At 41.3% G+C, this 24,168-nt stretch overlaps 1 protein-coding gene across 3 annotated transcripts in view; it reads left to right on the top strand.

The window, feature by feature from the left end:
* LOC112260243 (ATP-dependent zinc metalloprotease YME1L1) overlaps positions 1-16,075 on the top strand; it is a 49,583-nt gene extending 33,508 nt beyond the window's left edge. For all 3 annotated transcript variants that reach the window (XM_024435181.2, XM_024435182.2, XM_024435183.2), the window contains exons 9-18: positions 1,802-1,954; positions 2,164-2,296; positions 3,396-3,458; positions 3,595-3,707; positions 4,648-4,803; positions 8,161-8,312; positions 8,615-8,741; positions 10,069-10,142; positions 11,797-11,883; positions 14,054-16,075. In XM_024435181.2, the coding sequence (XP_024290949.1) occupies positions 1,802-1,954; positions 2,164-2,296; positions 3,396-3,458; positions 3,595-3,707; positions 4,648-4,803; positions 8,161-8,312; positions 8,615-8,741; positions 10,069-10,142; positions 11,797-11,883; positions 14,054-14,197 (1,202 nt within the window). In that variant the 3' untranslated portion in view covers positions 14,198-16,075. The remainder of the gene's footprint in view (positions 1-1,801; positions 1,955-2,163; positions 2,297-3,395; positions 3,459-3,594; positions 3,708-4,647; positions 4,804-8,160; positions 8,313-8,614; positions 8,742-10,068; positions 10,143-11,796; positions 11,884-14,053) is intronic.
* Positions 16,076-24,168: the final 8,093 nt, after the last annotated feature.

The following is a 24,168-nucleotide window of genomic DNA, read 5'->3' on the forward strand; positions in this document are numbered from 1 at the left end:
TCAGTTAAGAACAAATTCTTATTTTCAATGATGGCCTGGGAACAGTGGGTTAACTGCCTGTTCAGGGGCAGAACAACAGATTTGTACCTTGTCAGCTCAGGGGTTTGAACTTGCAACCTTCCGGTTGCTAGTCCGCCACTCTAACCACTAAGCTACCCTGCCGACATAAGTATTTGATCACCTACCAACCAGTAAGAATTCTGGCTCTCACAGACCTGTTAGTTTTTCTTTAAGAAGCCTTCCTGTTCTCCACTCATTACCTGTATTAACTGCACCTGTTTGAACTCGTTACCTGTATAAAAGACACCTGTCAACACACTCAATCAAACAGACTCCAACCTCTCCACAATGGCCAAGACCAGAGAGCTGTGTAAGGACATCAGGGATAAAATTGTAGACCTGCACAAGGCTGGGATGGGCTACAGGACAATAGGCAAGCAGCTTGGTGAGAAGGCAACAACTGTTGGTGCAATTATTAGAAAATGGAAGAAGTTCAAGATGACGGTCAATCACCCTCGGTCTAGGGCTCCATGCAAGATCTCACCTCGTGGGGCATCAATGATCATGAGGAAGGTGAGGGATCAGCCCAGAACTACACAGCAGGACCTGGTCAATGACCTGAAGAGAGCTGGGACCACAGTCTCAAAGAAAACCATTAGTAACACACTACACCGTCATGGATTAAAATCATGCAGCGCACGCAAGGTCCCCCTGCTCAAGCCAGCGCATGTCCAGGCCCGTCTGAAGTTTGCCAATGACCATCTGAATGATCCAGAGAAGGAATGGGAGAAGGTCATGTGGTCTGATGAGACAAAAATAGAGCTTTTTGGTCTAAACTCCACTCGCCATGTTTGGAGGAAGAAGAAAGATGAGTACAACCCCAAGAACACCATCCCAACCATGAAGCATGGAGGTTGAAACATCATTCTTTGGGGATGCTTTTCTGCAAAGGGGACAGGACGACTGCACCGTATTGAGGGAAGGATGGATGGGGCCATGTTTCGCGAGATCATGGCCAACAACCTCCTTCCCTCAGTAAGAGCATTGAAGATGGGTCGTGGCTGGGTCTTCCAGCATGACAACGACCCGAAACACACAGCCAGGGCAACTATAAGGAGTGGCTCCGTAAGAAGCATCTCAAGGTCCTGGAGTGGCCTAGCCCGTCTCCAGACCTGAACCCAATAGAAAATCTTTGGAGGGAGCTGAAAGTCCATATTGCCCAGCGACAGCCTCGAAACCTGAAGGGTATGGAGAAGGTCTGTATGGAGGAGTGGTCCAAAATCCCTGCTGCAGTGTGTGCAAACCTGGTCAAGAACTTCAGGAAACGTATGATCTCTGTAATTGCAAACAAAGGTTTCTGTACCAAATATTAAGTTCTGCTTTCCTGATGTACCAAATACTTATGTCATGCAATAAAATGCAAATTAATTACTTAGAAATCATACAATGTGATTTTTCTGTATTTTTGTTTTAGATTCTGCCTCTCACAGTTGATGTGTACCTATGATAAAAATTACAGACCTCTACATGCTTTGTAAGTAGGAAAACCTGCAAAATCGGCAGTGTACCAAATATATGTTCTCCCCACTGTACGTACATGCATACACACACACACTCTCATCATATGCTGCTGCTACTCTGTTATTTATTCTTACTCTTATCTATTCTGATGGCTAGTCACTTTATCTCACAGCTAGTTACATATCTTATTGTTTACTTCCACATTGGATTTCAGTCTTTTATACAGTAATACAATATGAATCATTTATAGTTGTTTATAGCTTGTGCACTCTCTCTGTAGGGATCTTGCTGGTTGGCCCCCCTGGCACTGGGAAGACTCTGTTGGCCAGAGCCGTAGCTGGAGAGGCCGACGTCCCCTTCTATTACGCCACCGGTTCGGAATTTGATGAGATGTTTGTGGGGGTTGGAGCCAGTCGCATCAGGAACCTCTTCAGTGAGTCCCATCTCATCTTCAAGTCTCACCCTAATTCCTGGCTTCCAACCCTGAACCTAATAATGTACTTTTCCCAGTTTAATTTTTTTTTTTTACCCAAACCTGGTTGCGAAAATGTTTACAAGCTAGATGATATTGTGTCATAATTGATCAACCATACGTTTGAGACCCTGCCCTAGACAACCCAATCTCTCTCTATACATCTGCAGGGGAAGCTAAAGCCAACGCCCCATGCGTGATCTTCATTGACGAGTTGGACAGCGTCGGAGGGAAGAGAATCGAGTCTCCCATGCACCCTTACTCCAGACAGACCATCAACCAGCTACTGGCTGAGATGGACGGGTATGTTTTCAATGTGTTCTTCTGGGTTGTGTTCAATGACAGTATACACTACCATTCAAAGTTTGGGGTCACTTAGAAATGTCCTTGTTTTTGAAAGAAAAGCACATTTTTTTTTGTCCATTAAAATAACATCAAATTGATCAGAAATACAGTGTAGACATGTTAATGTTGTAAATGACTATTGTAGCTGGAAACGGCAGATTTTTAAAAAAAATATATTTTTATGGAATATCTACGTATGCGTAAAGAGGCCCATTATCAGCAACCATCACTCTTGTGTTCCAATGGCACGTTGTGTTAGCTAATCCAAGTTTATCATTTTAAAAGGCTAATTGATCATTAAAACCCTTTTGCAATTATTTTGGCACAGCTGAAAACTGTTGTCCTGATTTAAAGAAGCAATAACACTCGCCTTCGTTACACTAGTTCAGTATCTGGAGCATCACTATTTGTGGGTTCGATTGCAGGCTAAAAATCGCCAGAAACAAAGACCTTTCTTCTGTAACTCGTAAGTCTATTCTTGTTATGCGAAATGAAGGCTATTCCATACGAGAAATTGCGAAGAAACTGAAGATCTCGTACAACGCTGTGTACTAGTCCCTTTACAGAACAGCGCAAACTGGCTCTAACCAGAATAGAAAGAGGGGTGGGAGGCGCCGGTGCACAACTGAGCAAGAGGACAAGTACATTAGACTGTCTAGTTGGAGAAACAGACGCCTCACACGTCCTCACCTGGCAGCTTCATTAACTAGTACCCACAAATTCCATAAAACATCAGCTGTTTCCAGCTACAATAGTCAATGTCTACACTGTATTTCTGATCAATTTGATGTTATTTTAATGGACAAAAAAATAGCTTTTCTTTCAAAAACAAGGAAATTAATAAATACACACACACCACATTTTGGGGTCACATCTTTAAAACGGAGTGAAATAGAGATCTTCTACCTGAATTTGTCCAATAAGAACACAGATTCTTCGTTGCAAAATGTATTGCACTGTTGTGCCATACTGAACACTAACGTGGTGTAGCACCGCTGTTACTTTCTGTGGGGAGAAACCTGACTTCCCTTAACCTTGTCAAGTTTGTCGCCCGCAGGTTCAAACCAAATGAAGGGGTCATCATCATCGGGGCGACAAACTTCCCCGAGGCTTTGGATAAGTATGTTAAGCTTTGTTCATCTCATAATGTTACACAATCACAGGGCCTGTGTTGTATTAGTTTACATAAGTACAGAATGGCTTGCCATGTTAAAACAAACCTAGGCTCTCCCTCCTAACTGTCGCCCCCTCTCTAGCGCTCTGATTAGGCCGGGACGTTTTGACATGCAGGTCACTGTCTCCAAACCAGACGTGAAAGGACGCACAGAAATCCTCAACTGGTATTTAAGGAAGATCAAAGTAGACCCTGGTACGCGAGCAACATCCATTTTTTAAATATTTTTTTTAATTTATTGAACCTTTTATTTAAGTAGGCAAATCAGTTAAGAACAGATTCTTATTTACAATGACGGCCTACACCGGCCAAACCCGGACGGCGCTGGGCCAATTGTGCGCCGCCCTATTGGACTCCCAATCACGACCAGACGTGATACAGCCTGGAATCAAACCAGGAACTGTAGTAACGCCCCTTGCACTGAGATGCAGTGCCATAGACCGCTGCACCACTTGGGAGCAAATATATGTGTGATCTGTGTTGGCCATAGCTTGAGTCTATTGCTAATGAGCACCTGCTTCACACAAGTGAATCTGCTTGGCTAAATGCTAATAGATACTGTAAATGCAAATAGACTATGGCTATATGAGAATCTGTAGTGGTAACATGCTAATAGATTATATTGTTGTTTTGTGCTCCCGAGTGGCACAGCGGTCTAAGGCACTGCATCTCAGTGCTAGAGGCGTCACTACAGACCCAGGTTTAATTCCAGGCTGTATCACAACCGGCCGTGATTGGGAGTCCCATAGGGCGGCGCACAATTGGCCCAGCGTCGTTAGGGTTTGGCCAGGGTAGGCCGTCTTTGTAAATAAGAATTTATTCTTAACTGGCTTGCCTAGTTAAATAAAGGTTAAATAAAAAACTAAAAATAGACTATGGCTACATTTTTAAATAGACTATGGTGACATGTCATTTGGATACATGCTAATAGAATATGGCTACAAGCTAAAGGCTACCAACTAAAAGACAATGGTTATAAAATAATCTGCACTGGCAACATGCTAAATAGACTATGGCTACATGCTAATAGATTGCTATATGAGAATCTGCAGTGGTAACATGCTAGTAAGTCACACTGTAGTTGACCTACCTTAGCTGTCACTGTTCCTGCTAACGACCTGGCTTCCTCATGCAGACATCGAGGCTGGGATCATCGCCAGGGGCACAGTGGGCTTCTCCGGGGCCGACCTGGAGAACCTGGTGAACCAGGCAGCTCTGAAAGCGGCGGTGGATGGCAAAAACATGGTGACCCTCAAAGAGCTGGAGTTTGCCAAGGACAAGATCCTCATGGGTGAGCACTTCTGTAGGAATAGGGAGAAAATAGAAATATACCCCCTTAATCACAAATCTGCCCTTACCCCTAGGCACTTGTTTAGATCTGAGAGGATTAGATAAGTGTAATCTATATGGTGATAGCCCGTCTTAGGCCAAGTGGAATTGGCACCGTATTGCCTACACCTTACATGGAACCAAAACCGGCTGCGCGCAAGTGCCATCGTGCATAAATGTATTTTGTCCTCCCACACCAAATGCGATCACGACACGCAGGTTAAAATATCAAAACAAACTCTGAACCAATTACATTAATTTGGGGACAGGTCAAAAAGCATTAAACCTTATGGCAATTCAGCTAGCTTGCACTTGCTAGCTAATTTGTCCTCTTTAGCTAGCTTGCTGTTGCTTGCTAATTTGTCCTGGGATATAAACATTGAGTTGTTATTTTACCTGAAATGCACAAGGTCCTCTACTCCGATAATTAATCCACACATAAAACAGTCAACCAAATCGTTTCTAGACATCTCTTCTCCTAGGCTTTTTCTTCTCTTGACTTTATATTGCGATTGGAAAATTTCATAAATGAGGTGCATTACCGCCACCGACCTCGTTCGTCTTTCAGTCACCCACCTTGGTATAACCAATGAGGAGATGGCACGTAGGTACCTGCTTCTATAAACTAATGAGGAGATGGCAGAGGCAGGACTTGCAGCGCGATCCGCGTCAGAAATAGAACTGACTTCTATTTTTTCCCTTGGCAACGCAGACGCTCGTTGGCGCACTCGAGCAGTGTGGGTGCAATAATTGAATAACATAGATTTCTACATTTATTTTGCAAAACTCGCGCACGTGACACGAGCGGTGTAGTCAGCCTGTTGGCCTCGGAAACCCAGGCTTCTCAGAGGAAGGTCCGAAATTGTTTTCAAAGTCTTCAACCACCCAAGCCATAGACTCACTCTGCTACTGTCCGGCAAATGGTACCGGATCCTCGGTTCTCGGACCAGCAGGCTCTGAAACAGCATCTAACTCCATGCCAAAAGACTGCTAAATAGCCATAAGACTGCTAAATAGTTAATTAAATGGTTACACTGACTATTTACGTTGACCCTATCTTGCACAGACTCTATGCACAGTCAAAAGACTATACAGTTGAAGTTGGAAGTTTACATACACCTTAGCCAAATACATTTAAACTCAGTTTTTTACAATTCCTGACATTTAATCCAAGTAAAAATTCCTTGTTTTAGGTCAGTTAGGATCACCACTTTATTTTAAGAAGGTGAAATGTCAGAATAATAGTAAGAGAGAATAATTTATTTCAGCTATTATTTCTTTCATCACATTCCCAGTGGGTAACAAGTTTACATGCACTCAATTAGTATTTGGTAGCATTGCCTTTAAATTCTGTAACTTGTGTCAAACGTTTCGAGTAGCCTTCCACAATAAGTTGGGTGAATTTTGTCCCATTCCTCCTAACAGAGCTGGTGTAACTGAGTCAGGTTTGGGGCCTCCTTGCTCGTACACACTTTTTCAGTTCTGTCCACAAATTTTCTATAGGATTGAGGTCAGGGCTTTGTGATGGCCACTCCAATACCTTGACTTTGTTGTCCTTAAGCCATTTTGCCACATCATCCGAAATACCTTATTTACATAAGTATTCAGACCCTTTGCTATCAGACTCGAAATTGAGCTCAGGTGCATCCTGTTTCTACCACTTGATTTGGAAAAGCACACACCTGTCTATATAAGGTGCCACAGTTGACAGTGCATGTCAGAACAAAAACCAAGCCATGAGATCGAAGGAATTGTCTGTAGAGCTCCAAGACAAGATTGTGTCGAGGCACAGATCTGGGGAAGGGTACATAAAACATGTCTGCAGCATTGAAGATCCAAGAACACAGTGGCCTCCATCATTCTTAAATGAAAGAAGTTTGGAACCACCAAGACTCTTCCTAAAGCTGGCCGCCCAGCCAAACTGAGAAATTGAGGGAGAAGGGCCTTGGTCAGGGAGGTGACCAAGAACCCGATGGTCACTCTGATAGAGCACCAGCGTTCCTCTGTGGAGGAGGGAGCATCTTCCAGAAAGACAACCATCTCTGCAGCACTCCACCAATCAGGCCTTTATGGTAGAGTGGCCAGACGGAAGCCACTCCTAAGTAAAAGGCACATGACAGTCCGCTTGGAGTTTGTCAAAAAGCACTGAAAGACTCTCAGACCATGAAAAACAAGTTTCTCTGGTCTGATGAAACCAAGATTGAACTCTTTGGCTTGAATGCCAAGCGTCACGTCTGGAGGAAACCCTGCACCATCCCTACGGTAAAGCGTGGGTGTGGCACCATCATGCTGTGGGGATGTTTTTCAGCAGCAGGGACTGGGAGACATGTCCGGATCAAGGGAAAGATGAACGGAGCAAAATACAGAGATCCTTGATGAAAACCTGCATCAGAGCGCTCAGGACCTCAGACTGGGGAAAAGGTTCACCTTCCAACAGGACAACGACCCTAAGCACACAGCCAAGATGATGCAGGAGTGGCTTCGGGACAAGTCTCTGAATATCCTTGAGTGGCCCAGCTAGGGCCCGGACTTGAACCTGATCAAACATCTCTGGAGAGACCTGAAAATAGCTGTGCAGCGACGCTACCCATCCAACCTGACAAACCTTGCGAGGCTATGCAGAGAAACTCCCCAATTACAGGTGTGCCGAGCTTGTAGCATTATACCCAAGAAGACTCGGCTGTTACCGCTGCCAAAGGTTCTTCAACAAAGTACTTAGTATTTTAGAATAAAGCTGCAACGTAACAAAATGTGGAATAAGTCAAGGGGTCTGAATACTTTCCGAATGCACTGTATATGTGTCCAAAATCTACATACTTTATCTCTTTTAGTCGTCCTAAGTTTACACTGAAAACATTTTTTCCATCCCATTTATTGTTACTATTATTATATATTTTTTTACTGTTTGGACATAGGCCCCCGAAAAAACACTTAGGCGGCCCGTCAAATACTTTTCTATGTAGAAACAACCCTGTAAGATACAAAATGAATTCCGCATAGCCTATTAAAAGCGAGACACGGACCAAAGAAAACTAAAGTGAACAGAAGGAATTGCCGCTCCTAATTGGAAAGCATTTCTACATAGAGCCAATCAAATGTGAGCGCTGGATGCCACTGACTCTGACCACTCCCATTCAAAATATAAATCCAAACCTGAATTGTGCCCAGACTTCCAATAGTTGAGTGAACGAGATGGGACTACATACACCTATACAATCCTCTCGGACCTTCCTATGGGTTTATTTGGCATTCAGGGACCGAATGGCTTCGAGCAGGAAATCAAGTGATTTATCTCTTATCCATCTCTTCCCTCCCACAGGCCCAGAGAGGAGGAGTGTGGAAATTGACAAGAAGAACAAGGAGATCACAGCGTACCATGAGTCTGGCCACGCTATCGTGGCGTACTACACCAAGGACGCCATGCCCATCAATAAGGCCACCATCATGCCCAGAGGTCCTTCCCTGGGTCATGTAAGTAGGACTGGAAATAGGGAAATTGAAATATACAGGAAACAAGATGGGTAGGGAACACAACATGGTTAGACTAATTTTATACTGGTTTCTTATATGAAGGCTATGACACCAAAATAAACCACGTTTTTTTCAGGAATCTGTTCTGCTGAGCATGCCAATATAATATTGCTTAATTCCCCCTGGGTTTATGTCTTGCAAATGAAATCATTGTTTTTTTATGTTTTTAGAATCGTCAAATTGAAGTGGTTGGTTCCGTTCGCTGCCAGGCCTCACTCCTCTTCCCCCACTGTCCATCCTAGGTGTCTATGCTCCCGGAGGATGACCGCTGGAGCGAGACGCGTGCTCAGCTGCTGGCCCAGATGGATGTCAGCATGGGAGGCCGCGTGGCAGAGGAAATCATATTTGGCAATGAGTTCATTACCACTGGTATGCAGGGGGATGTAGAGTTGGTGTAGGAGGGCAATTAGAGTACAGAGTTACAGTATACACACATTTTCCAGAAAACGGGATGGTGCATCCCGGTGTCGTGCTATGCCGGATTAAGTAATATGACATGCTATTCTATAAAATAATTTCTCCGTAATTAATATCACCTGATTGAGCTAATCATGTAAATGTAATTAACTAGAGTCGGGCACCACAAAATAATATTTATAGAGCTGTTATCTTCCGTATAAACTCTTAAAGTCCTAGTAATATTTTACATCAATAGCAGTCAATATTAATCGTCACCTTAATTCAGTCTCATCTGAAAGTTGTAAATTCTTAGTTATCTGCGCAAACCCTGGCTAACAATTTGAATCAGCAATACAAAATTGGGTTTAATTATTTATTTACTAAATACATAACTAATTACACAAACACATAATTAAATCATAGCTTGATTACAAATTACGTCATTAAGGAAAACGTCCCTAGCAGAACAGATATGACGGTTCTGTAGTTATTATCTGAACCATTCTGACATAGGACCGTCCTACATCCCCGGAACAGAAAGTTCTATTGTCGTCAAGGCTTTATATAGGAAGGGAGAACAGGGGTGTTTCATAGTTACAACCTCTGTCTCTTCACGTGGGCGGGCCACTGAGTGAGCAGCCCTATCTTATGAAAACCCACATCTCCCATTTTAGAAGCTAAAATCACATTTCATCCCATCACAAATAATTTAATATTCAAACATTTGAATTGAACAACAATTCCATGTGAATCTGATAACTCTGATGTGTAGACTTTCCACTGTAGAGTTTGTCATCTTATCATTGATGAGAATGTCTCAGATGACAACCGAACTGACATCATATTCATTAAGTACCACCGCATATGTTCAATTGTTCGGATTACCAGAGTATAGTTAATTTCCCCCCACCTACGGATGTTCCCAGAATCTCTATGTTAACCAAGGGTTTTGCAAATGTAACCTCAGTAGGGTAGGGGTAATCCTGGCATCCCAATGTAAAATAAATTACATTCAATTTTTAGTGATTGATGGTATGGTCATCAATGTTATACATCCAATGTTATTTATTTTACACTTTTATCCAAAGTGACTTACAGAATTGTGGAACATTGACAGTGACACGTATGTTTTCAGTATATGTGACCCATGCAGGAATCGAACCCAGGTCCTTACTGTTGCCAGCACCATGCTCTGACTTACTGAGCCATTGGTATCTTTTATCCCGTTAATAATCTTCCAAGAGTCCAAGACTAAACAAAATATATGAAATACATGTTCATCTTGTTTTTTTTTTAGGGGCATCAAGTGACTTTGATGCTGCCACCAAAATTGCAAGAATGATGGTGACCAGATTTGGAATGTGTGAGAGGGTAAGTTATGTTTGTTTGGGAAAGAGGAAATTAATTAATGTCTTATACTGCATGAGCAAAGGCCTGCTGTTTGTGTTGTATGCCCGGTAATACTTACTACCTAGTGTGGAACCTTCACAAAGATCTCTGTTTCTCAATTCAATGAGCTTCATTGGCATAAATGGTAACCACCCTATGTTGCAGCACTACATACAGTGCATTCGGAAAGTATTCTGACCCCTTCCCCTTTTCCACATTTTGTGGAATGTCCTTAAATGTCCTTATCAATCTACACACAATAACCCATAATGACAAAGTGAAAACACGTTTTTAGAAATGTTTGCAAATGTGTGTGTGTGTGTATATATATATATATATATATATATATACACACACACACACACACACACACACACACACACACACACACATCATTTTTTTTTATATATATAAAATTATATATTTTTAAATACCTTATTTACATAAGTATTCAGACCCTTTGCTATGAGACTCAAAATTGAGATCAGATGCATCCGGTTTCCATTAATCATCCTTGAGATGTGTGTACAACTTCAGTTCATGTCAGATCAAAAACCAAGCCACGAGGGCGAAGGAATTATCCGTAGCCCCCCGAGACAGAATTGTGTCGAGGCACAGATCTGGGGAAGGGTACATAAAACATATCTGCAGCATTGAAGGTCCCCAATAACACAGTGGTCTCCATCATTCTTAAATGGAATACGTTTAGAACCACCAAGACGGTTCCTAGAGCTGGCCTCCTGGCCAAACCGAGCAATTGGGGGAGAGCACACAGACAAGACAATACAGATGTGCCAAGCTTGTTGCACCATACCCAAGAAGATTCGAGGCTGTAATCGCTGCAAAAGGTGCTTCAACAAAGTACTGAGTAAAGGGTCTGAATACTTTTATGTAAATGTGATATTTCTGTTTTAAATTTTTTTATTTATACATTTGCAAAAATGTCTAAACCTGTTCTTGCTTTGTCGTTATGGGGTATTGTGTGTAGGTTGATGGGGGAGGGGGGACTATTTGATTCATTTTAGAATAAGGCTGTAACGTAACAAAATGTGGAAAAAGTCAAGGGGTCTACTTTCCAAATGCACTGTATATATTGTGACAGTATATCTTTCTTTTACCCCCTTTTCTCCCCAATTTCGTGGTATCCAATTGTTAGTAATTACTGTCTTGTCTCATCGCTACAACTCCCGTACGGGCTCGGGAGAGGCGAAGGTCGAAAGCCTTGCGTCCTCCGAAACACAAACCCAACCAAGCCGCACTGCTTCTTAACACAGCGCGCCTCCAACCCGGAAGCCAATGTGTCGGAGGAAACAAGGTGCACCTGGCTACCTTGGTTAGCGAGCACTGCGCCCGGCCCGCCACAGGAGTCGCTGGTGCGCGATGAGACAAGGATATGCCTACCGGCCAAACCCTCCCCAACCCGGATGACGCTAGGCCAATTGTGCGTCGCCCCACGGACCTCCCAGTTGCAGCCGGCTGCGACAGAGCCTGGGCGCGAACCCAGAGAGGCGCAAACCCAGAGTCTCTAGTGGCACAGCTAGCACTGCGATGCAGTGCCCTAGACCACTGCGCCACCCGGGAGGCCAGTATATCTTTCTCACTCACTCACTCACACTCTCTCTCACCTGTGTTGTAGCTGGGTGTCATGACCTATGCCGACCAAACCAAACAGAGCCCGGAGACACAGGCTGCCATCGAACATGAAGTCAGGATACTTTTAAAGGTAAGTTTCCACATACATCGTCCTTCCAAGGCTCTGATTTGGTGCTCTTTGGCTTGTGGTTGCATCACCGCCTGGTATGGCAACTGCTCGGCATCTGATCGCAAGGCGCTACAGAGGGTAGTGCGTACGGCCCAGTACATCACTGGGGCCAAGCTTCCTACTGTCCAGGACCTCTATACCAGGCGGTGTCAGAGGAAGGCCCTAAAAATTGTCAAAGACTCCAGCCACCGTAGTCATAGACTGTTTTCTCTGCTACCCTACAGCAAATGCTACTGGAGCGTAAAAGTCTAGGTCCAAAAGGCTCCTTAACAGCGTCTTCCCTCAAGCCATAAGACTGCTGAACAGTTAATCAAATGGCTACCCAGACTATTTTCATTGACACCCCCCTCCCTCTTTTCATGATGCTGCTACTCGCTGTTTATTATCTATGCATAGTCACTGATTTGATTTACAGAAATTAATTCAATCCCACGTCCATTATCTTCTGTCAGATGGCATCATTCTAACAGGACACGCAGTTGCCATGAGACATCTATAGTGGAACTCATCTCTAAAAATGTAGATGTTGCTTACCCGCTTAACACTAGTTCCTAATTCTGAAAATCATTCTGCTCTTCGTAGCTATGACGCACTGGTTATTACAGTAAACCATGCTCGATCAGATGCGCAAACGTGCTCCAGCTAGCATCCTAGTGCTAGCTTGTTTGAATGGCCTTTACGGTAGCGAGTTTGACAGGTTGTTGATAAAGTTATGGGTCTTTTCTCATAAATAAGTATGTATTGGACTATGACAGCTGGCACTGTGCCTTGCTAGTACTTTGTAACATTTGGCCAGCGCAATAACATTGCAGCTAGAGCAGTCAGCTGTGCTGAAGAACTCGGCGCACTAATCACAGCTAACATAACATACATTTGAAGTCGGAATTTTACATACACCTTAGCCAAATTCATTTCAACTCAGTTTTTCACAATTCCTGACATTTAATCCTAATAAAAATTCCCTGTCTTAGGTCATTTAGGATCACCACTTTATTTTAAGAATGTGAAATGTCAGAATAATAATAATAAGTGATTTTATTTCAGCTTTTATTTCTTTCATCACATTCCCAGTGGGTCAAAAGTTTACATACACTCAATTAGTATTTGGTAGCATTGCCTTTAAATTGTTGAACTTGGGTCAAACGTTTTGGGTAGCCTTCCACAAGCTTCCCACAATAAGTTGGGTGAATTTTGGCCCATTCCTCCTGACAGAGCTTGCTGGCTGGTTGGCTTTAACAGCAGGGGTTAATATGCCTGTCTGAAATCAGATTCAATTTTTTTTAAACTTTTGGAATGGCATCTCTCCTGTACCCTACAGAATGAACGGTGTCCAGATGAGGAATTCACTATTTCTGAGCCAGGCAAAATCACTCATCAGTGTCATTATCATTTGCATATCCAAGTAAATGCCAATAGAAAGCAAACTAAAATGTGGCTAGTTTACTGTTATTCCATGTGCTATGTTTGACGTGACTGTTAGCTGAAGTTGGCTAGCTAGCAAGTGACAAGAAGGTTAGTCAGCCTGCATAGCAAACATTTTTGTTAGAACGGACGAACAGACCTTTTGCATAACAACAGAATTAACAACTGGTTGCATCTGTGGCAACATGCCCAAAAGAACAAACCGATATTTGACCAGACTGGTGGTAGAATGATATTGGTAGAAGAATGGAATTGTAAGAATTTTCTTATCAAAATCAATTAAAATATGTAATTCATTGTTAGTTTAATATGTTAACTGTTTTATAAAACCAACAAGGCATGCAAGATCGCTATGTGATGAATACAGTCACAGGTAAATGGGTTGACTGGCTCTTCGTTTTGTGTCGGGCGCCATTTACCTGTGACTATTAATCACATAGTACAGCCTCTTATGCCTTATCGCTTAAATATTAGATACAGGTTTATAGTGTTTTAACTCTGACTCATTTGAGGATGAAAGGAGGTTCAGTGGACGATGTCACCTTGGTAACATTTTCGAATGTTAGAGCAGCATATTGTGGTCAAATGTATTTTTAGCTGTCCCATGAATGTTTGTGAACTATTAGTGCAGACAGCTGATGTGAGACAATGCCCCTAGCTGTGTCAAAATAATTTCCTGACTTTTCTGGTGGTTTGTGTGGTCCTCCAGGATTCGTACGAGCGGGCCAGGGCGCTCCTCAAGTCTCACGCCAAGGAGCACAAGAACCTGGCCACCGCCCTGCTGCAGTACGAGACGCTGGATGCCAAAGAGATCAAGATGGTACTGGAGGGCAAGGCCCTAGAGATCAGATGAGACCTCAAGGGTGGAGGCGTCACTCTGTTTATTGGGCAGATCGGGATGGGGTGGGGAGTGGAGACAAAATATGGCTGTGGATTAGGGTAGGGAAGCGTAGGAACTGTTGGGACTGGCTTTTTGGAAGGTGTTGGAACGTAAATATATGAAAATCAAGGTTTCAAGATAGGATCATTTTTTGATGTAAAATATGTACGCAAACTACGCACACAGTCTTATCTTCCTGTTATGTCTGGATAGTTGTTAGGATCCTTATTGTTGATAAAAAGGAGGATTGTGGGATTTCCCTTCAAATTGGTAGGGGCAATCAGCAGTTGCTGCATCCATTTTTGGATTTATAAATTAATGATATGTACCCATTTGATTCTTGAAGAAAATAACTTGTAAATGCCTCATGAGTTTAGTTCAACTGTCGTACCCCATCAGAACCCAAAATATAAGCTTGTATTACGTCCAATGTTTGTAAACAAACTAAATGTAAACAAACACTGTAAAGCCTAAAAATTGCCAGATTTACACATTTAGTTTTTAGTTTGAATGTATCCCATTGTCATATGACCTCTTATTCAATGTACCCTGTCGTGTGTGTGTGTGTGTGTGTGTTGAATGTTCTATGGCTAGTAAGTCCAAGTCCAGTGAGTCCATGCCCTGGCTCCTCAGAATTGTCTCTACCTGAGACTGTCGATCATGTATTTGTAGTAAGGAATCTGATTCCCCCTAAATAGTCGAACAACTTTTCCCAGGTTTACCAATATTCCCAGGTTTGTCTGAGCCGTGTGTGCTAGTTGCCGTTTCGAAGATGGCCTTTTGGGAATGTACATGTACCCGGAGTAGGGACTCTTATGGACTTGAGCCACAATTCAAATGTGTCTTAGCACTTTGGTCAGTCTGAACACTTACTCTATGTATTTATGTTATCAAATATGTCAATGCTGTGTGTATATATAGATGGAAGGGAGTGCTGCTGTGCTTTGAAATTATGCTTTTATTCACTTCATACTCAACGTTGGCAAATTAAGCTGCGACAGGCCATTGGATTCTCTGTTTTTGGATCAGATTAGTCCATCTATTTACTATGAAATACCTTAAAGTTATCTGGTTTCTAGGTCTAAACAATTGTAACAGTTAAACCTAAGAGACCCTACAACTCCTCATATCCTGGTTCACTCCCCACTACTGCTGTGTACTCTCTATTCACATCTGAGCACAGCTGTCTCTCTAGCATTACTTGAGTAGATCTGTGAATCTGTTTTTTTTTTTTTACATTTCCTCACTTTGAATGGTTTTAAGCACAGTAGCTCAGAACCTCACAGTGTAAGCAAGGACCGTCGTACTAATTTGCTGACGTGTAGGCCTATAAGGAAAACGGTCAAATGCATCTGTAGACAATCGACTCAATCGCTTCAACAATGCAGTATCTCCATCTTTGGTGAGAATTAACAGTTTTTACAGAATGCTTTAGGCAAGAATATTGAACTCTTTTTGAAATAATGTTGAGTTGGAAGCGTTAAGATTGTGATACAATGGAGGTTGAAAGCCATACCTTTTAGGATGTAATAATGTTCTTTTAGAGGCAAAGTTTATTACAATGTCTTGCAAAAGTATTCATACTCCTTGGTTTTCTTCACATTTTGTGTTACAAAGTGGGATTAAAATGTTTTTAATTGTAATTTTTTGTCAACAATCTACACGAAATAGTAAAATGTCAAGTGGAAGAATATATATTTAAGATTGATAGAAATTAAATAACTAAAATGTATTCAGTCAATATACACATTGAGTATACCAAACATTAAGGACACCGGCTCTTTCCATGACAGACTGACCAGGTGAAAGATATGATCCCTTATTGATGTCAGTTGTTAAATCCACTTCAGTCAGTGTAGATGAAGTGGAGGAGACTGGTTAAAGAAGGATTTTTAAGCATGTGTGCTATTCAGAGGGTGAATGGGCAAGACAAAATATTTCCGTTGAACGGGGTATGGTAGTAGGTGCCAGGCACACTGGTTTGTGTCAAGAACTGCACCACTGCTGGGTTTTTACACTCAACAGTTTCCCGTGGTACCAAGAATGGTCCACCACCCAAAGGACATCCAGCTAACTTGACACAACTGTTGGAAGCATTTGAGCCAACATTGGCCAGCATCCCTGTGGAACGCTTTCGACACCTTGTAGAGTCCATGCCCCGACGAATTGACATTTGTTCAAAGGTGTCCTTAATAATTTGTACACTCGGTGTATGTTAGAAACACATTTGGCAGTGACTACAGCTGTGAGCCTTCTTGGGTAAGTCTCTAAGAGCTTTACACATCTGGATTGTGCAATATTCGCCAATTATTTTTATAATTCTTAAAGCTCTGTCAAGATGTTGGGACTCATGGCTAGACAAAAATGTTAGTCTTGCCATAGATTTGAAATCAGATTTAATTGAAAACTGTAACTTGGCCACTCAGGTACATTCCCTGTCTTCTTGGTAGGCAACTCCAGTGTAGATTTGTGTTGTAGGTTATTTTCCTGCTTAATGGTGACTTCTTCTCCCAGTGACTGCTGTAAAGCAGACTGGAGCAGGTTTTCCTCTAGGATTTTACCTGTGCTTAGCACCATCCCATTTCTTTTTATCCTGAAAAAAACGATTTGCCGACGTCAAGCTTACCATGATGAGCCATACCATGATGCAGCCACCACCATGCTGGAAAATAAGAAGGCAGTTAACTCAGTGATGTGTTGGATTTGCCCCGAACATAAGGCTTTGCATTTAGGCCAAAAAGTGTGTTCCTTTGCCGTTTTTTTTTCTTTTCAGTCATACTTTATTCTGTATATTTGTATTCTTCTTTTGACTCTGTCGTTTAAGTCATTACAATGTTGCTGATCCATCCTCAGTTTTCTCCCATCACAGCCATTGAACTCTGTAACTGTTTTAAAATCACCAATTATCTCGGCTCAGGATATGACCCAGATGCAGACAAAGGAGACGGAAGGTACAATACACAGAGTAGTTTATTAAACCACAGGAGGCAGGCAAAGGACAGAGATATTCAATGTCTGATTTGTTATTGTTACCCATCTTCCAATCGCTGCCCTTCTTTATGAAGCTTTCAAAAAGCTCCCTGGTCTTTGAAGTTGAATCTGTTGCTTGAAATTCAATACTTGACTTAGGGACCTTACAGATGTTGTATGTATCGGGTACAATGGAAGGGTTAGTCATCCAAAAATCTGGTCAACTCCTTTTATTTCACACAGTGAGTCCATGTAACTTTATTATGTGATTTGTTAAGCCACATTTTACTCCTGAACTAATTTAGGCTTGCCTAAACAAAGGGGCTGATGCAATGAATATATTTTTGTTCTCATTTTTATTTATCTTTAAAAAAAATGACATATATATAAAATCTTCCACTTTGACATTACAGAGTAGATTGTTGAGCAGAAATTCCAATTTATTTTACACCCCACCAAAAATGTGAAGAAATCAGAGGGGTCTTAACTTTTGCAAGGCACTGTATCTACTGTGTACCCCATTCCCAAGTGTATAACCAGTATCATTATGTGTAGGCCAATACGTACATTTTTAGTTTTTCTTGCCAAAGTAACACATTTCGAGCTCTCAATGATATGACAGACGTTGGAGGAATTTTTTGTGCAGCTCAAATAAATAAATGAACAGAAATGTAATAAACAAAACCCTACTATAATATTAACTGTGGTTTGTGGTTGGTTATCTGTTTGATTTACACACCTTTCCTGACACCAGAATTATGCATGTTCAACTTCAGTGTAGTTGCTACATGCTCAAAAAATGCTTGCCAGGAGATTCTGAACGTTGATACATAACCAGCTAACTAACGGTTTAAGTAAAACGACAGCACCCAAGGTAAGTCGGAAATCAGCTAAACTAGATTTTCTTTTTAACTTTATATTAAAATAAAAATTCTGAAAATGAGCATAACTTTAACTAAATGTCCCAATGTACTAACTAGTCAGTGCAAACATTTGCACCGGTGTAAATAAACTGATAGAATCAGAATTTTAGGTAACGTAGCCTCTGTATTTTTAATACAGTATGCCCATTATTTTTTGTTTAATGTTTATTTGGATAGTGAAACAAAAACATTTAATTTGGCTCTACAGTATACTCCAGCATTATGGATTTGTAATCAAATTTTTTATATTAGGCAGAATATCACCTTTGACTCAAATGACACAGTTCATTATTTACATTTTAATTTATATTGGATAATATCAACACGATTTATACACAAGGTGTAATCCATTCTGAGAGACTCCCAGCAGCCTTGTTTATTGAATTTATCATACTTCCCTCAGAGCACAGATACACACTCCCCAAGTTTAAAATGAACAGGTCTATACTGTCCTTCACTACAGATGCTACCATCTTTGTCAATAACCTGTAGTAGCAATGTGTGCTGTCTACATATAGCTGTAAAAAACGTTTTTTTTTTGTCATGTGTTCATGTTTTTATTACTTGCTGCAAAATTAATTGCCCCTAGGGGACAATAATATACCCCTCTACTCTTTTTAATGTTGATATATTTAAATGGCAGTTAAGTGGTGTTTGTTTCCTAAACAAAAAACTTTTTAAAGAGAATCTTACTACCGGCAACTTATTTTGGAGATATATACATGTGAAGTCGGAAGTTTACATACACCTTAGCCAAATACATTAAACTCTGTTTTTCACAATTCCTGACATTTAATCTGAGTAAAAATTCCCTGTTTTAGGTCAGAATAATAGTAGAGAGAATGATTGATTTATTTCAGCTATTATTTCTTTCATCACATTCCCATTGGGTCAGAAATGTACATACACTCAATTAGTATTTGGGAGCATTGCCTTTACATTGTTTAACTTGGGTCAAACATTTCGGGTAGCCTTCCACAACCTTCCCACAATAAGTTAGGTGGATTTTGGCCCATTCCTCCTGACAGAGCTGGTGTAAATGAGTCAGGTTTGTAGGCCTCCTTGCTCGCACATGCTTTTTCATTTCTGCCCACAAATGTTCTATAGGATTGAGGTCAGGGAAGCCATTATGCCACAACTTTGGAAGTATGCTTGGGGTCATTGTTCATTTGGAAGACCCATTTGCAACCAAGCTTTAACTTCCTGCAAGACTCCCTTTTTCCTCCAAACTTAACGATGGTCATTATGGCCAAACAGTTCTGTTTTTGTTTCATCATACCAGAGGACATTTCTCAAAAAAGTACAATCTTTGTCCCCATGTGCAGTTGCAAACTGTAGTCTGTCTTTTTTCTGGCGGTTTTGGAATAGTGGCTTCTTCCTTGCTGAGCGGCCTTTCAGGTTATGTCGATATATGACTCGTTTTACTGTGGATATAGATACCTTTGTACCTGTTTCCTCCTGCATCTTCACAAGGTCCTTTGCTGTTGTTCTGGGATTGATTTGCACTTTTCTCACCAAAGTACGCTAATCTCTAGGAAACAGAACGCATCTCCTTCCTGAGCGGTATGACGGCTGCGTGGTCCCATGGTGTTTATACTTGCGTACTATTGTTTGTACAGATGAACGTGGTACCTTCAGGTATTTGGAAATTGCTCCCAAGGATGAACTAGACTTGTGGAGGTCTACAATTGTTTTTCTGAGGTTTTGGCTGATTTCTTTTGATTTTCCCATGATGTCAAGCAAAGAGTCACTGAGTTTGAAGGTAGGCCTTGAAATACATCCACAGGTACACCTCCAATTGACTCAAATGATGTCAGTTAGCCTATCAGAAGCTTTTAAAGCCATGACATCATTTTCTGGAATTTTCCAAGCTGTTTAACTGCACTGTCAATTTAGTGTAATGTAAACTTCTGACTCACTGCAATTGTGATACAGATTATTTCACTTATAACTCACTGTATGTAAACAATTGTTGGAAAAATGACTTGTGTCATGCACAAAGTAGATGTCCTAACCGACTTGCCAAAACTATAGTTTGCTAACAATACATTTGTGGAGTGGTTGAAAAACGAGTTTTAATGATTCCAACCTAAGTGTATGTAAACTTCCGACATCAACTGTAGTTAATGCAAGGTATTTGTATAATGTAGACTACACATGCAGAACGTGCATGCTAGACTTACAATAACTTCCCAGAGGAGTTAGGAGTTATCAAGACAATAACAATGAGGATATATAAACTACTTAAATCAGATCACAAGGGGATCTCCCTTATTAACCAGTTGTAATTGTGGTACTTCATTATTAACCATACATCGTTGTTGAACCTGGTCATGACACAGTAACTGACAGATGCAATCCTATTGCCTTTTGGATAGGCTTGAGTGTCTTGTAAAGGAAAATCAGTCCTCTGTCTGACAGGATAGACAATCTGTGTCAGACCAACTACCACCCGATGGGAGCTGTTATCTAAATACTACATGTTTGAGAGCCACTTTCATGTTGGGCTGATCTGTGAACTGGCAGCACATTCCCAGGTAGGAGAGGAATATTTCCTCACAGACTGCATGTAAGTCTGTGTGGAAACATTCAGATCACAATGTGTCTTTTGATTGTCAACACGTGTCGCCAAAGCTGTTTAAAGGTACAGTCAATTTAGTGTATGTAAACTTCGGACCAACAGTGAATTATAAGTGAAATAATCTGTCTGTAATCAATTATTGGAAACATGACTTGTGTCATGCACAAGGTAGATGTCCTAACCGACTTGCCAAAGCTATAGTTTGTTTAACAAGAAATTTGTGGAGTGGTTGAAAAAGGAGTTTTAATGTCTCCAACCTAAGTGTATGTAAACTTCCGACTTCAACTGTAAATGATAGGAGTGCATCCTTGTGTCGCTCCCTCTTTGAACTATCGGCTGCCCGATTAACAAAATAACATTCTGTGTAACAATAAATCCATAGCACTTACAGCACAATAAAATATATACAAATTCACAGCTCTTTGTGAACTCTTGAAAAATTAAAATATGACAATTTAATTCACACAGTAACATTAATTTTGTTTATTCACGTTTTCATCTGTCTTCACACCTCCCCTGGCGTCAGTGACTTAAGGACTTCCATGAGAACATCTCTTCTTAGAGATTGCCACAGATATGGTATGTTTGAACCTTGTGATAGCCCACAGATTGTCTGCCATCCAGACAATGTAATAAATTGTCATTCAGTCATCATACTGGGCTTTGCATGCCAGCCAGTCACCTTCTCTCATTCTTACACTACAGCCGTCATTCATGGAAAACAAATTAAAAATCAAAGGGCCTATGCAGAGCATCAAAACTTTTTGTTGTTGCTGTTTTTACAATAAAATATATCAAAATTCATAACTCTTTACAAACTCTTGAACAATCAAAACACGGCAATTTTATTCACACAGTAACATTAATTTTGGACTTCCATGAGAACATCATCTTCTTAGAGATTGCCACAGATATGGTATGTTTGAACCTTGTGATAGCCCACAGATTGTCTGCCATCCAGACAATGTAATAAATTGTCATTCAGTCATCATACTGGGCTTTGCATGCCAGCCAGTCACCTTCTCTCATTCTTACACTACAGCCGTCATTCATGGAAAACAAATTAAAAATCAAAGGGCCTATGCAGAGCATCAAAACTTTTTGTTGTTGCTGTTTTTACCGATGCCTGGAAAACACAACCAGATTATAATCTAATCAACTATATTTAAATGATAGGAGTGCACCCTTGTGTCTCTCCCTCTGAACAGTGCAATAAAATATATCAAAATTCATAGCTCTTTACAAACTCTTGAACAATCAAAACACGGCAATTTTATTCACACAGTAACATTAATTTAATCTGTCTTCACACCTCTCCTGGCGTCAGTGACCCCAGGACTTCTATGGGAACGCCAGCCAGTGAGGAGTATTATCACCGTCTCATCCTTCCACTACAGCAGTCATTTATGGATAACAAATGAAAAATCAAAGAGCCTGTCATGTCAAATAGTGTCCCCCTGCAAAAAAAGTTTTTGGGGTTCCCAGGACTACCGAAACATTGCAAAGAACACTATCCAAAGATGTTTTGGGATTTAAATTGCTAGCTAACGTTACTTGTTTGCTTACATCAGCTAGCTAGCCATAAAGTTTTGTTTAGCTAACATTAGCTAGCTAGCTAATTGTTTTTGTAGCAATTCAGTTTGTATGTAACGTTAGCTGCACTTCAATCTCCTTGAGGAGATGCTATTTTATCTTTCCAACCAGGTGAAGTACTATGAAGGCACCGCATGAACAACCATTTTTCAACAACAGTTTTCCATCTAGGTAGTTGGTCATCTATAAGTTGCTAGTTATACATTTAGTTATATGTCTGTCATTTTGAGGTATCTAGCTATAAGTTAACTCTGATCAATCAAATGGATAGGTCTAAGCAATTATGGTCATTCCAACTGCCCTTAACTAGGTATCTTTGCTAGACAGACACACAGACAAAGAAAGAGGGGGGAAGAGGGAGAAATAAAAGGTGAGAGTGAAAGAGAGAGGTGGGAAAAGCGTGAAAGACCGAGAGACATGGAGGAGAGAAACATAGAAAGTCATTAGTGCAAAATGACTTAGACTTGAGTATTTCAACAACTCTTGTCTTCAAACTTGTCAGGCAATCACATGTACCTCCGGGGGAAGGATTGTCAGCCACACAGGAAGGGGATTTTCACTGAGGAGAAGGAGACCATGCTGACCATGCCGAGATGCATGTTGGCCATTTCAGAGTGAAGCACATGATTGCCAAAATCAACATACACTTCTTTTAGCATGGGATTGTCAAGGATATGGACAGCTGTGCAAGTGAAATAACAGTTTGTTTATCGATCACATTCTATTATATCTGAAATTATTATGATTTCAATGAATGTCATATCAGAGAGAAAACAATGTTTCAATTTGTCACATTGTGCTTGAAGGTGAATACCTGTCTAGCCTGATGGTGACCGATTATTTTACCAAGTGGGTGGAGGCAATACTCATTAAGGTCTGTAAAGGAAGATAAAGTGCTTAACTCTAAATTCCCTTCTGTAACCCATATGAAAAGGATGCTTGGAACCAAAAATGTATTTTATTTTGTATGATACCCATCAATGACCAGACTGGCAAGGCCACCTCCAAGGCGATGATGGACATCTTCAACACCCATGGTTCTCCTGAGTTCATCTTTTTTTTCTCCTTTTTTTCTTCCCCTTTTTCTCCCCAATTTCATGGTATCCAATTGTTTTAATAGCTACTATCTTGTCTCATCGCTACAACTCCCGTACGGGCTCTGGAGAGACGAAGGTTGAAAGTCATGCGTCCTCCGATACACAACCCAACCAAGCCGCACTGCTTCTTAACACAGCGCTATCCAACCCGGAAGCCAGCCGCACCAATGTGTCGGAGGAAACACTGTGCACCTGGCAACCTTGGTTAGCGTGCACTGCGCCCGGCCCGCCACCTCCTGAGGTCATCTTGAGTGACCGAGGTTGTGAACTCTGGAACAAGGTACGGATGTAATAGGTTATATTCTGTCACCAATAGTTTGGAGTTTTTTTTACAATTAGTTTTTGTTTTTCCATGGTACATAATCAGACTTGTCAATATGTTCCATTGTCAATAGACATCCCTTTCCTACCCCCTCCTCCAGGTTTGGATGAAAGGACCAACCACACCCTCAAGACTGCTCAAGACTGCCATGGGCAAGTCCCTTGACGGGTTATAGGAATGGTGGGAGGACAACCTGAAGGTAATTATCTTTGTACACAACAGCATCGTCCAGGCCTCCAGAGTACTCACTCTATCGCCTGCTGTACGGACGGGAGCCGCAGCTACTCCACCTGGTGTGATGGAAGTTGTCGAACCAGATCAGAACGCCTTCGAGGACCACCTTCAGGCACGGACTGAGAAGGATGTGGAGGTTTTTGACCAGGTCAAAATTATTGTCTGCTGTTTATTTTCTGGCCTTCCAAGAGATATATAAGAGATGTATTTGTAATAACATGAAA

This window comes from Oncorhynchus tshawytscha, linkage group LG10 (genome assembly GCF_018296145.1).
Source record: "Oncorhynchus tshawytscha isolate Ot180627B linkage group LG10, Otsh_v2.0, whole genome shotgun sequence".
Taxonomy (NCBI): domain Eukaryota; kingdom Metazoa; phylum Chordata; class Actinopteri; order Salmoniformes; family Salmonidae; genus Oncorhynchus; species Oncorhynchus tshawytscha.